General features: G+C 47.3%; 1 protein-coding gene across 1 annotated transcript in view; it reads right to left on the bottom strand.

The window, feature by feature from the left end:
- Positions 1-14,391, bottom strand: part of FBLN2 (fibulin 2) — a 172,779-nt gene that overhangs the window by 25,540 nt on the left and 132,848 nt on the right. Inside the window, 1 exon segment of the mRNA XM_075005311.1 lies at positions 13,154-13,255. Coding sequence (XP_074861412.1) covers positions 13,154-13,255 — 102 coding nt within the window.

Below are 14,391 nucleotides of genomic sequence, written 5' to 3'. Positions count from 1 at the left end.
AGTTCAAGATAAAATGATGGTGTCAGTTAAAAGCTGCATGAAAGAGAAATAGGAAGACATCAGGTACAGTCATCACCAACTTTCTTCACCCAAAGGTAAGATCACAGCATGCAACAGAGCTAGTACTGAGTTAACGAAGTCTCAAAAGTTCAGGTACTTCCCGAGTGTGTGCAGCATGGGTCACACCATCACCTGGCACAGCTCCAAAACCAGAGCAGATATTTTAAAAGCTAAAAAGATTTGTAAAACTGATTTTTCTGATCATGGCAAGAGAGGGCCACGAACAAAAATAAAACACACCGATCTTGCACATCGTTCTTTAGAACTTTACCTGTGAGCAATCCCAGTTGAACTGTTTCTGTACAAATAGTTAGTAATATGTGGAAATCTCTGCGGGATCATAATTTCATTTGAGTTTCTGTGTATTTCCCATGTTTTTATTTGTTATTCTTTGAGGGTTTATGGCTGACTTTCCAAAGTGAGGAGATCAGTCCCTAACAATGCATCTACAGTTATATATAATCATCTGGACACCCTTCTGACAATCCTGCAAGTCCAAAGAATGTCCTGAACTCAAAGAGGATTAGGTCAAGGAAGATTGCAGGGTTATTTCCTGTATGCTCTTATTTCTTGTAAGAACAGCCATACTGGGTCAAGACCCAAGGTCCAGCTAGTCCAGTATCCTCTCCTTCGTCAGTGAACAGTACCCTGGAGAGAATTAACAGAACAGGTGATCCATTCCCAGCTCTGGCAAACAGAAGTAGGGACACCATACCTGCCCATCTTGGCTAATAGCCCTTGAGGGACCTATACCTATGGACCTGCATGAATTTATCTATTTTTTTAAAACCCCTGTTATTGTCTTGGTCTCTGCAACATCCTCTAGCAAACACTTTCACAGGTTGGCTGTGTGCAATATGAAGAAATGCTTCCTTTTTTGTTTTAAACCTGCTTCCTATTAATTTCACAGAGTGACCCCTAGCTCTTGTGTTAAGGGAAGGAGTAAACAGCACTTCCTTATCTACTGCATCTAAAGCAGTCATAATTTTATAGACATCTATCATATTTTCTCCTCCACAATCTCTTTTCCAAGCTGAGAAGTCACAAGCTCTGTCATTTGTACTCATACAGAAGGTGTTCCATAACCCTAATAATTTTTGTTGCTCTTTTCTGAACCTTTTCCATTTCCAATATATCTTTTTTTAGAAGGGGAGACCATATCTGTAGATTCTCAAGATACTCTGTCTTCTTGTCTACCCCTTTCCCAACAAAGATTCCCAACATTTGAAGCAATTGCAGTAAGTGGACATTTTTCAGAGAACTGACTCTGGATGAGGGAAAAGTGGTGGATATGATATATCTTGACTTTAGCAAAGCTTTTGATATGGTCTCTCATAGTATTCTTGTTAGCAAGTTAAAGGAGTATGGGATAAAGGGACTATGAAGTGGATATAAAGCTGGCGAGATCATCAGACTCAGCAAGTAGTGATCAACAGATCAGTGTCTAGCTGGCACTACCCCAGGAGTTGGTCTTATTCAGTATTTTCATTATTGATTGGTTGGTTTGTTTGCACCCTCAGCGAGCTGGAGGACAGGTAGATAAGCCGGAGGGAAGGGATGGGGTCCAGAGTGACCTAGAAAAATTGGAGGATTGGGCCAAAAGAAATCTTATGAGGTTCAACAAGAGCAAGCAGAGAGTCCCGCACTTAAGATGGAACACTCCCATGTACAGCTGCAAGCTGGGGACTGATTGGCTAGGCAGCAGTTCAGCAGAAAAGGACCTGGGGATTACATTAGAGCAGAAGCTGGATATGACCCAACAGTGTGCCCTTGTTGCCAAGAAGACTAAAAGCATATTAGGCTGCATTAGTAGGAGCACTGCCAGTAAATCGAGGGAAGTGATTATTCCCCTGTATTTGGTATTGGTGAAGTCATATCTGGAGTACTGCATCCTGTTTGGGGACCCCATTTCAGAAAAAAATGTGAACAACTTGAAGACAGTCCAGCACAGGGCAATGAAAATGATTAGAGGGCTGGTGGGCATGATTTATGCGCAAAAGGCCAAGGGAAAAGTGTTTATTTAGTCTTCAGAACAGAAGAAGGAGAGGGGATTTGATAGCAGCCTTCAGCTGTCTGAAACGGGGTTCCAAAGAGCATGACATGCCATTCTCATTGGTGGTGGATGACAGAACAAGAAGCAATGGTCTCAAGTTGCAGTGTGGGAGATCTGAGTGGGATACTGAGGCTTGCCTTCTTCACAGAGGGACAGAATAGCTACTCCAGGGCTCACACTCTCACTTAGAGAAACTTTGCACTTTCCAGTTAGCCATGTTGCCAGAGCAGGCCCCAGGGCTTGTGCTGGACCCAAAACAAGATGCTTCAGCCTCCCTGAACATCCTCATGGCCGGTCTCCTCCTGCTCCCCAGGGAGGATGACCCAGACATCACCATTGAAGAGCACAACCTGGCTGCCACACAGGCCCACTTGTGCTCACCACCCCCAGATGACCAGGCAGGTCTGGAGGCATTGCACCAGTTCTGACTGGTGGGACCAGCTGGTCATGGGGCAGTGGGATGACCAGCAGTGGCTTCAGAACTTCTGTATGTGGCAGAACACCTTTCTGGAGCTCTGTGCCTCGCTTTCCCCTGCCCTCCGGAGACAGCACACCTGGCTATGGCCCATCATCTCTGTGGAGACGTGGGTCGCCATCATCCTATGGAAGCTTGCCACCCACAACAGCTACCACTCTCTGGGGAACCAGTTCACCATGGGTAAGTCCACCATCAGGGCCGCCTCATGCAGATACAGCACTCTCAGGTTGCAGGCCCTGCATGAAGGTGGGAGTTGTCCCACCCAAAGCGGGAACCTCAGGAAGTGGGATTGGTGATATGCGGGTGGAACTGGGGGGAAGGCCCCCTCCCCAGGAGACTGTGCTGTCCCTCCCTTGCATAGTCCTGCTGCCAGGGGTGGCCTCTCAGGGGAGCCTCAAGAGGAGCTCTGGGGGAGAATATAGGACGAGGTAGGGGACTTCCTCCCTCAGTCCCTGATGTGTATATGTGGTCTCCTCCCCTTGCAGGTTGTGATGGCCATCAACACCATCCTGCTGTAGAGGATCATCCATTTCATAGACATGGGTGCAGTCGTGGTTCAGGGTGATCTGCAAGACCCACATACCCATCTATGCCCCAGACCACAGCATGACCACGTATACCAAGAGAAAAAGATACTCCTCTATCATGCTGCAGGGCCTGGTCAACCACTGGGGACAGTACATAAACATGTACATCAGGTGGTTGGGCTGCACACATGACGTGTGGGTATTCCCCAACTACAGACTGCGCCAGAGGATGGAGGCAGGCACTTTCATTCCCTGACAAGAACTGGTGGTTGGGGATGTGCATATGCCACTGTGCATTGTGGGGCACGCGGCACCCCTTCATATCCTGGCTTATGAAGCCCTACATGGGGCAGCTGGACCCAGGCACAGCTGCAGGCTGAGTGCACCTTTGGCTGCCTCAAGGTATGGTTTAGGTGCCTCCTCATCTGCCTGGACAACATCCCCCAAGTGGTGGTGGTTTTTTGTGCCCTCCATAACATTGTGGAGGGGAAGGAAGAGACCTTCCTCCTGGGGTTGGGGCAGGATGCTAGCTACAGCTATGAGCAGCCAGGCACAGTTCCAGTCTGCCAAGCCGATCACGATGGACTGTGGATCTGGAAGGCCGTAAGGGAGACCTTCTTCCAAGGACCCCAGTGACCCTCCCCAGGTCATCCCTGGTGGGGTCCCTGGGCCCACAGCCCTACCCCATGTCCTCCCTTCACCCCCCTCATCCCTCTCCAACTCCTCCCCAATAACAAGGGATGCGGGATGGTGGAGAAATAAGTCTTTACTTAAACAAAGATAAATGTGTGTCAAATAAACCTTGTCATAAAAACTATTTACAGAATGAGTTAATTCTGTAAAGATTAACTATATACAGTAGGGGCCTTGGCTCAGGGTGTGGGCGGTATCAATCGAGGCAGAAGGTGGGAGGCCGTGACTCCATGGGGAGTGTGACCTTGAGCTGTGTCACCCCGGGATCCTCTACTGCTGCAGGTTTGGGGTCCCCAGTGGGGCAGGGCTGGGACCAGGGGCACAAGGAGGTATAGAAGCAGTGGGGTTGTGGTGGGGTCATGGCTGGCAGGGGGAGCAGGAGGGGCCTGGTGAGCAGGGGGGACAGCCCTGGCCATTGCTCACTGGAGCAGGTCCAGGATGGCCTGCAAGATGGCCTATGAGGACAAGGCAGGGGGAGCAACAGGGGTGGAGGAGCAGGGATGGCAGTTGCAGGTGGCTGGGCCGACAAGTGCTGCCAGATGCCAGTGGCAGCATCAAAGTGGGACAGCATCTGGTCCCAGGCCTGCGACTACCATTTCCAATCCCATACCCACCACTCCTGCGCATCCCACAGCCGCCGCTCAATGAGGTCATCCTCAGAGAGGTAGTGTGGGCCCTCTGGAAGCCCTGTTATGCCCAGCAATAGCCCCTCTGCCCGCGGGCCTGCCCTTTCTCCACTGGGAGGGAGCTGGCTTGTTCCAGTCCTGCTTCAGGGCTGGCAGTCTCTGGTGGTGAGGTGGGTGTGGCTTGGCCCTTGCTCAGAGTGGGTCCACCTGTAAGGAAGACAAGGAGGAGAGATGGTGAGTCATTCACACAACACAGTCCCTGAGGCCCTGCCCCCCACTGAGAGTAACAACCGACACCCCACAGGCCATGAGATTGGGATGTCCTGGGAGCACAGGCATGTGTGCCTATTACAGCAGGCCCTGCCACCTGGGGACTGTGCGGCGCCTTCAGGAGTGGGCTGACCGGTGTGGGCCCAACCTGTTTCCCCCCACTTGACAGGCTTGCGACCAAGGGGTTGTCTGGCCACAGAGGGGTCCCCGCTTGGGTGGCATGTGATCTAGGCACACCCTGTCCCTCCCCGTGCCTCCCCCATGTGTGGCACATGGCACTGTCTGTGGGAGGGGGTGCTGATTCCCACCTGTGGGCATGCTGGTGTGTCTGGGGTCAGGCCAGGGCCCATGTGGCTAGCCTACCTCCAGCCTTGGCCCTCCTAAGGGGCCTGGGGCACACTGCCTTTCACATGGTTCCACATGCTAGGCCCACTGCATGAGGTCCCATCCAAGCCAGCATAGCAAGTCTCACCACATGCCTCGTCTGTGCTCATGCCTCACGCCCTGGGGTGCGTGACAAGTGTTACTTACCGAGGAGGTTCCTTGAACAGGTCTGGGGACAGCCTGGAGGTGACTTGGCTAGAGGGGCCTGAGTCCATGGCAATCACCAAGTTGCTGCCACTGGCCTCAGACCCCACATCTGCTTCCAGCTCCAGTGGGGGTTGGGTCCCAGGGTGCTCCTCCTCGGCCTCTGGCTGTGAAGCGGCCTCCTCAGCTGTGTCCACAGCAACAGTCAAGGGGAGACGAGGCATCTGCTTAATAGGGGCAGGTGGGTGTCCTCCTCATTCCACAGGGGCAGGAGATTCTGTATCTTGGGTTTGGCCCAGGACGGGGCCTGGCATTTTGTGCCTGGGGGGGGGGTGCTTCTGGGACCCCTCTGGCTGGTCCCTGGAAGGGACTGAGAGGTTGAGTTATGGCTGGTTCTCTGTCGTCTCAGCCAAGAGCAGCTGACACAAGTGGCAAAGTGTCAGTGTGGTGAAGAGCAGAAAGATGCTGGGCTGCTTCTCCGCTCTCAGCTTCCTGCCACAGGGTTTCCGGGGCTCCTTGGAGCTTCATGTAAGGCTGGAGGCAGGGAGCATAGAGCTGTGATTACTGTAGACAGGGAATCCCCCCAGGCCAACCAGCTGGCACTATGGAGGACTTATCTGTGGACAGAAGGGCTCCCCCTCCCCCACCCCCGGAGAATCCACACTGACTGTCTGTCGACAGAATCTGTTGAGAGAAAAGTTCTGCCTCATGGGGGATGGCAGGAACACTGTCGACAGAAGTGCCACTTTCTGTTGATTTGCTGTCCACTGAACGCATTTGTAATGTGGACGCTCTGCAAGTTTTTTTGACCAAACACCGGTTTTGTAGACAAAACTCCCCAGTGTAGTCATAGCCCTAATGTCGTCTAAGAGCCCAGTAAGCAGTGGAAGTGTTAGTAATGCTACTGGACAATACTGATATCCCTTTGCCCAGCAAATTCTCTAGTTTGGCAAGGTTCAGGTTCTGAGAGTGCCAGAGCACGGAGGTTCAACCTGTAACACGGGGTCACAGGACAACAGTCGCTTTCCCCCCTGAAAACTACTGTTTACAACCGGAAAATCTCAGAGGCTGCCTTACCAGAAAAGGGATATTGGCAAAAAACCTATTAGCTGATTTTCTGGGTTTGTTTATTTAGTTTAATGGGTTGAGGGTTTTTTTTACCTAGTTCTACAGTAAATTACAATTTTTACACATTCTTACAAATGGTCAGTGCAGGCTTCTAAGAAATGCTCAAAAATTCTTCTCGGTCTTTAAATCACTTCATCTCAAATTTGTTTTATGTAATACATCTGTTTTATTTCGAATGGTTGTTCTTTTAAAACCACCCATCCCTCCTCTTGGTTATTCTGGTTGTGTGCCGTCTGCATGGTGCAGAAATAAAGTGACCACTCGCTGTGTACTCAGGGGAAGAAAAGTTTGGAATGGGAAACAGCAAAGAAAAATGGCATCCTGTGCTCTGCCCGCATAAATAGGAGTGAATCACACAGAAAGCATGTGTGCAAAAGCGAGCGAGTGAGAGAGGAATGACTTTAAAGTACCAACAGAATCAACCCAATTAAAAATACACCTCACAACCAGGTTCTTATCTTTGTTAAACATGGAGCTTTCAAGAGTAAAGAAATGATAATATGCATTCAAAGACTTACCAGAGGAGCAAAACAAAAAGCAGTCAAGTAGCACTTTAAAGACTAGCGAAATAGTTTATTAGCTGAGCTTTCGTGGGACAGACCCACTTCTTCAGACCATAGCCAGACCAGAACGGACTCAATATTTAAGGCACAGAGAACCAAAAACAGTAAGCAAGGAGGACAAATCAGAAAAAGATAATGCTTACTGTTTTTGGTTCTCTGTGCCTTAAATATTGAGTCCGTTCTGGTCTGGCTATGGTCTGAAGAAGTGGGTCTGTCCCACGAAAGCTCACCTAATAAACTATTTCGCTAGTGTTTAAAGTGTTACTTGACTGCTTTTTGTTTTGATAGTGTATAGACTAGCACAGCTTCCTCTCTGTTACCAGAGGCGGTGTCTACATGCTGCTAAAACAGCTGTTGAGACTTTAGTGTGACTGACTGACTTTCAGGAATTTTGGAAATCTACTCTTAAATCAGCCTGGAATTTTATTCTTCTACAACTTGACTCAAGGAAATTTCAGTGAAAATGTATCAGCAGTTTTACTGTAATGTGCACACAGGCCCTCCTCCTTTCTGTGAGACACATACATATTGACATTAAAACAATTTGTAGATATAGTATTAAATGCCTGGTTTGTTTTGCCTAAATAGTTCAAGATGAGCACAAAAAAGCAAAACAAGCAAACAAAAAACAAAAGCAAAAACAAAAAAAGCAAAAAAAAAAGGTAGCTTGAAGGGATTCAAAGCTAAACATGGCTGTAGCAAGAGGCTAAAATGGCAACTCAACAAATAAGAAACCGGAATATATTAGTGGTTTTTCCTTTTGACTACAAATGTTAGAAAAATGTTAAATATGGCAAATGTTCTCCATGCACATCAAACATACAGTAAAGGTGTGTGCAAGTACAAGAAGCAGATATGTAATGAGTACCTAGTCAAAGTTATAGTAGTCTCAAAACTCCTCTGTCTCTCTAATAATGAATGGTACCTGTAATCATCTGAACTGTAGCAAAGAAACACATGACTTCATTATTTATACAGGGAAAATGGGAGGTTTTTGCACTTCACAAATGAATTTTTCTATCCATGGGTGTATCACTTTAATAACACACATGAGACATGCTTCATAACTGCTGCACTGTCTTTGTATCTGTCAGCTCAGGGAGCACCTTAACCCCATGAAGGCCTGTGGGGGCAGGGCAGGGGGAGCAACAGGAGTGGGAGGAGCCAGGGTGGCAGCTGCAGTTCATAGAAGGCTGAAGAGTGAAAATGATCATAGTACCTGGGATACCCTTGCAAAGGGGTACACAAGTCAATGGCAAACAGGTCATTAATTTAGCTGTGAGGTAGGAAAATACTGTTGTCCCTTCCTTCACGGATGAAGATACTGAAGCAAAGTGACATAACCGAGAGTAACACAAAAATAAGTCTCTAGAATTTCTTGTAGGGTCCTTAGACAACAGACCTGGTTTTTAGAAGTGCTGTGTACCAAGCAGTTTCCACTGAAGGCTACAGCCCTTCTGAAAAATGTGGCCATGGACATACAGGAAGAATATAGCAAAATACAGAACAACATCTGCCCCCCAGTCCTGTGGTTTAGACCTAAAATATGCTATCTTCCCAGTGATATTTTATTACCATTATATTTCGATAAATGCATCAAACAGATATGGGCTTTTTTTTTTGTTGATTTTGGAAATTCTGAACATTTGAAAAGCCAGCTGGGAAGCACATTTGTTTGCATTCCTGTTCTGAACTTTGACATGGTTATTACTAGGGCCACTTTCCTACCAGCTCCCGCCTGTTTCACACCACATGGTGCTCAGTAATAAAATGAAATCACAGAGCACTAGAGGAAAAGAAAACAGAAAAGATGCGATAGTGAGGGGCCACAGAGGACTCAGCATATGAGTCTATACACAAGATCACCAGGCAGTCAAGGATGGGAAGGGAAAAGAAAATTAGTGACTGCTACAAGTGGTATTATAGTCACAGGTAGCAGTGAATTTCAAGTGCCATTAGTGATATCCAGGGCCTCAGTTTTTCGATGCCTAACTCTAGACACTTCAAGTGATCTAATTTTCAGACAGTGAGTGTACAACATTTCCGAAAATTAGGTCTCTAAGATGTCTTTAGTCTGAGTTGTGAAAAATTTCATTCTTTAAAGTGGAGGCAAAGGCAGGCTTCTGTAAGCAAGTAAAACCTTACTAAATGATGGAACAGTGGTAAAGTTTATTATCATCTCACAGATTATAAACCAGGGATGTCATAACAAGGTGCTGCAGTATGCGACTTTTTAATTACAAAAGTAGTGGCAGATCTTGAATTAATCTGACTGTCAAAAATGCCACTGTTTTGGAATGAACTTCCTACAGAGGATCTGTTTCTTGGATTTGTGCCTTTTCTGTGAGATCAATTGAGCAAAGTCTGGTACCAAAGCCCCAGATGTAAACTACCAGAATTCACCCTGTCTAGAAAGGTCAAGACAGTCTATGCTATTTTACTCCAGTTTCACTGTCATCTGAATTTTTGCTTTTCATAATGGTGTAGACTTTTATGGTTTACCCCCAGAATAATATAATCCTGACAATGTATTATTATGGAAAAAGCCAAATGCACAAGAAAACACAATGGTAAAAACAGTTGAATTAGTGGCGCACATTTTTTTTGACTAAGTCATATTGAAATGTCATGTGCAAAGACAGCCACAGAGCCTGTTACCGCAAATGGTTTAAATGCACTGTTCAGCATGAAAAATAATGATGTTTCAGTGAACGGCTTACACCTATCATATTACCAACACATTTTCTATGCTTGTTGAGTATAAAGCCCTCTGCACAAATCACTCTGCGGTTGACACAGTAGAATGATCCCAATGTGTTCACACATAATTGACTTCTGGAACAATTGTGAGCACCTGTCAGGCACTCATCCAAATCTATATCAACATGTTGCAGCCAAAGGGAAAACAGAATTCTATTAGCTTCATTCCTGAAATGATACAGTATTTCTTTCACATTGGTGCAATTTAAATGCAGTATGTCGGACCTACCATCTTAGTTTCATATTACAATTTAGCACGGCATTATGTTCGCTGCAAAGGACACAATTAACATTCCAAATTTTACTTAGACTACCTAGAGATAATCATCTCAACATTGACGCTGTTGAAACAAGCTGATCTCCATCATGAGTAGATTGATGTAAGGAGTCCCAGGGAATAATTTATCCTGGGATTTAGGCTGATTCATACGATACTCAATAGCATTCGAGAATCTCTGTTTTTAAAAATATTAATGCCATGGATTGATTGGGAACAGTTCTCAGTGAGAGTCCAGTGGATGCTGTCCAATCTTGGTTGGCTATACTTTTTCAAATATTGATTATTGATTGATAAGGAAAAGATATAAAATACTGTGTTGAATCCATGACTGGAGGACCATGCGATCACTCCCTATTACAGATGTAAAATCTCATTTAATGAGTTAACCAGGCTAGCACTAGGTTTAATCTATTAACCATTAAACAGGTGTAGGGGAGAGGGCTGGAGACGTGCCAGGGGCCAGGGCTGCTCCAGCCTGGCTGAAGCGTCCATGTCTGCAGTGCTGCTGTGAGCATGAGGGTTTCCTAGCACCGCCTGAGCATCCCCCACCCACAGTGGCCTGGCATGGGAGCACCATGTGCAGGAGCACTCCAGCCAGGCTGGAGCACCCCCCCACCTCCTGTTCCTGGTGCCTTGGGTGTGCTGCAGGTCGGGGCACTTCAGCCAGCCGGAGCAGTCCCTGTTCCCAGTGCACAACAGGTGGGGGCACTCCAGCCTGGCCTGAGAATCCCCTGTCCACAGCCAAGTTGGAGAGGGCTCCCCAGCAGCTTCTCCTGGGCTGGCATAAACTGGGGCTGCTCCAACTGAGCTGGAGTGCCTCCCATCTGCAGTGGCCTCTCAATTAGTTTGCGGCTTACTAGTTAGCTGTTAACACCAATGTAAATACGTAAATACTCAGCGGTCTAAAGTTCAGATTTTGTGAATAATCCTGATGTGGCTTTTGAAACTCACTGTTTGAAAACACCTAGGCCAGAAAGTCAGATGATGTAAAGTCCATCAAACTGTGCTGATTTATAGAAGTTGAAGATCTGGGCCTTTTATGGGAGTGAAAAATCAGATCATCTGAGTGTTCCAGGACAGCAAGCACAAAGAGGCCAATGAAAATTCATTTAAAGAGTCAGGGGAGCATTCACAGATTCCTCCCTCCTCGCCCATTATGTGCCCAGCACCAATCATTACAAAGCCCACTTCACATATGCACTGTACTCGTAGCCATATTGTTTTGAGGACATCAGAGAAAAAGGTGGGTAAGGCAGCATCTTGTATTTGACTAACCTGTGCTGATGACCCACACAGAGCTACACTGCAGCTCTGGGAAAGGAACTCTTCGCATCACAGCAAAACCCAAGGTGGAAAAGGTTGTTTAGCATAAGTAGGTGGTACATATTGGAAGGAAGCAATCCAGGTAGGCCATGTCTACACGTGTCCCAAACTTCAAAATGGCCACGCAAATGCCCATTTCGAAGTTTACTAATGAAGCGCTGAAATGCATATTCAGCGCTTCATTAGCATGCGGGCGGCAGCAGCGCTTCGAAATTGACACTCCCATGAGCTCATGGGAATAAGGGGACTTCAAAGTAGGCGGGGTCCTTTCGAAAAGAAGCCCCGTCTGGACGCGCCGCGCGGCGGCAAGGAGCATCAATTTCGAAGCGCCGCTGCCGCCCGCATGCTAATGAAGCGCTGAATATGCATTTCAGCGCTTCATTAGTAGACTTCGAAATGGCCATTTGCGTGGCCATTTCGAAGTTTGGGGCACATGTAGCTGTAGCCGTAGAGTGACATGCTATCATCTCTGCAGTGATCGGACAAACGAGGGGGATAGAGGACTACAGACTATTTCAGTTGTTTGATGATACCCCATATGGGTTCTGGCATAGAATGGTAGTTGGAAACTGTGAGCATGTACCTTAAATTTATAATCAGCTTTAGCAAATAATGACACACTGACAGAAAAGCAGATCATACCATGTAACAGACAACCCACGTACCCCAACAGAACCAGTTATCATAGCGAAATAACCCCCTGATGGCATGTTCTTCATTCAGTGCAGTGAATGTCCCAACAATGCAGACACAAACTCACACCGGAAGGCAATCAAAGACAAAAACACATTCCATAAAACAATCATTGCAGTCTAACCCATCGGTCCTTATCCTCAATGGAAACCTGAGCAACCATGGCACACTTATGCCAGTCTTGAAGTATTATTTCCACACTCCTGACCAATCAAAAGTTTTACTGACAGAAGTGCTAGTGTAGACAAACCTTAAAAATCCTGGACTGGACACAGACACTGGATTTATGGGTTATTACAATGATCTGGTACTCACTCTTCCCGTCGCATTGTTCCATAACTGCAGAGGCATTAATGGGCCACTCCACTGCAAAGACTTGTCTCTCACCAGCGGAGATTGGTCCAATAAAAAGTATTAGCTCTTGTGTCTCTAAAACCCACTTCAGTCATTTATAAATGCCTTTTCTATCGTATAACTTGGCACAGTGAAAATAGCCCTGCCATAGAAAGAGGTTCCCTCCTCCACCTGTAGAGAGGAGGCAGATTTGCAGCAGATCCTTTTGGTTCCCACACTAGCTCACAGGCTGCAATGGAACCCTCTGCCATTTCACAACCATACTGCAGAATGCCAGGGCCATTTGTGCTGTTGTTGATCCCATGGCCCAGGTCCCAACTGATATTGCTTGGAGGCCCCCTCCAATGTCATGCAAAGTGTGTACAGGCCCCATGCCCCCAAACAGAGCAGTGAAAACCCAAGAGATAGGTGAAGCAGACAGTCCCTCCAAACCGTTTTACGTTTAGTGGAAAAGGGATAGTAATAAGGCCTTTTGTTTAATGATGGGTATGGTCAGACCCATCTTAACTACTCTCCCATGCACACAGTTAGAGGATACATCTCTAAGCACCACGGTGGAAATGGCTACCTGGGCAGTTGTTCAAATGACCTGATGGTTGCTGTGAGTCATATTTCTGAAGTTCTGAAACACTTTTAGTCTCTCTAGTGCCATCTGGTCTTAAGTCCAGTCATGCTAACTCTCTAGTACTGACGGTAGATAGCAATACCAAAAGTAAGAGTCCCTTAGGGTCATGCCCATGAGACTCCCATGGCTAATGGGAACCCTATACTATATTTTTAGTCTTAGCTTAGTGGAAACACCTTAAAACCTACTTACCTTCACAGGAAACTGCATCAGCCAAGAGAGCATACCCACTTAAACAAGAGCACACCGCACTTCCTCCCACAGTATTACAGATGTGCTTACAGGGGCCATTATCTAGAAAAGCAAAGTTTAAAATGTTTTAAAATTCAACAAAAAACATCACTGTAAGAGTTTTGTTCACCCAAGTACAATCCCAGCTACGGAAGCATGATAGAGAATGTGTAAATGAACAACCTCATCTGGTCACCTGCATCCTTACTTATCATCTTCTCTTATACTCAAAAATACCTGTGTGGCTCCTACCTGAGTTAGATAAATTAATGTGCTCAAACTAATCAAAATAGCAAGTGTGCAAAACCCTTAAAATTAGATTCTAAGCCAGGGCCAGGTAAAATATGGACCACTTCCTGGCCAATAGGAGTTGCCTGTTTGCAGGCCAGGCAGCATGTGATATACCCACACCCCCACCTGCACTGGCTAGGCTTGCAGCATTCAGTTCAGGACAGTACACATGGCCCCTGCAGCTGCTCAGAACATGTGCAGTGGCATGGACAGCAGGGACCCTGGCTAAGGAACCTGCTGGGCTGCTGGATGGGAGATGCCCAGGTAAGTGCCTCCCCGACAGAACCTACCCTGGCACTCCAGCCCTTCTCTTCCCATCAACACTCTGCCCTGCTTCCTGCACCCTTAACCCACATAACCCAAACCCTCTGCACCCGTTCCCCGTCCCAGACCCTGCACCCCTCTCCAGGACACAAACCGCTCCCAGGCCTTGCATCCCAATTCTCTACCCCTCTTATAGCCCAAATACCTGCACCCCCATCTGCACGCCTGCCCTATGCTACAACCCTCTCCCAGATGCTGCACCTCCTCCTCCAAGTCAGAATCCTCTCCTGCATCCATAGCCCCTCCCAGGACCTGAGACCCAGTCCCCTTCCCCAGCTCACAACCCAACCTTCTGCATCCTTGCCTCAAGTCACAACCCCGTCCCAGGCACAGAACCCCGCTCCCACACTACCTCCAGGTGAGAATCCTCTCTTCCCCTGCCCCAAGTCACAACCCACTTCTGGACCTTGGAACCCTGGTGTACCCCAGTCCCTTACCCCTCGGTCACAATGACCTCTTTCATCTAATTCCATCTCAGATCCCACAACCCCTCCTGCACCCCAATCCCTTACCCCAGCCTCCCTTCTGCATCCAGCCTCCACCCCAGACCCCACACTTCCAGTAATATCAAAGAACAGTGCAAT

Source organism: Carettochelys insculpta, chromosome 11 (genome assembly GCF_033958435.1).
Source record: "Carettochelys insculpta isolate YL-2023 chromosome 11, ASM3395843v1, whole genome shotgun sequence".
Lineage (NCBI taxonomy): Eukaryota > Metazoa > Chordata > Testudines > Carettochelyidae > Carettochelys > Carettochelys insculpta.
Note: the sequence above shows the minus strand (reverse complement) of the source record. Positions and strands in the feature narration are given on the sequence as shown.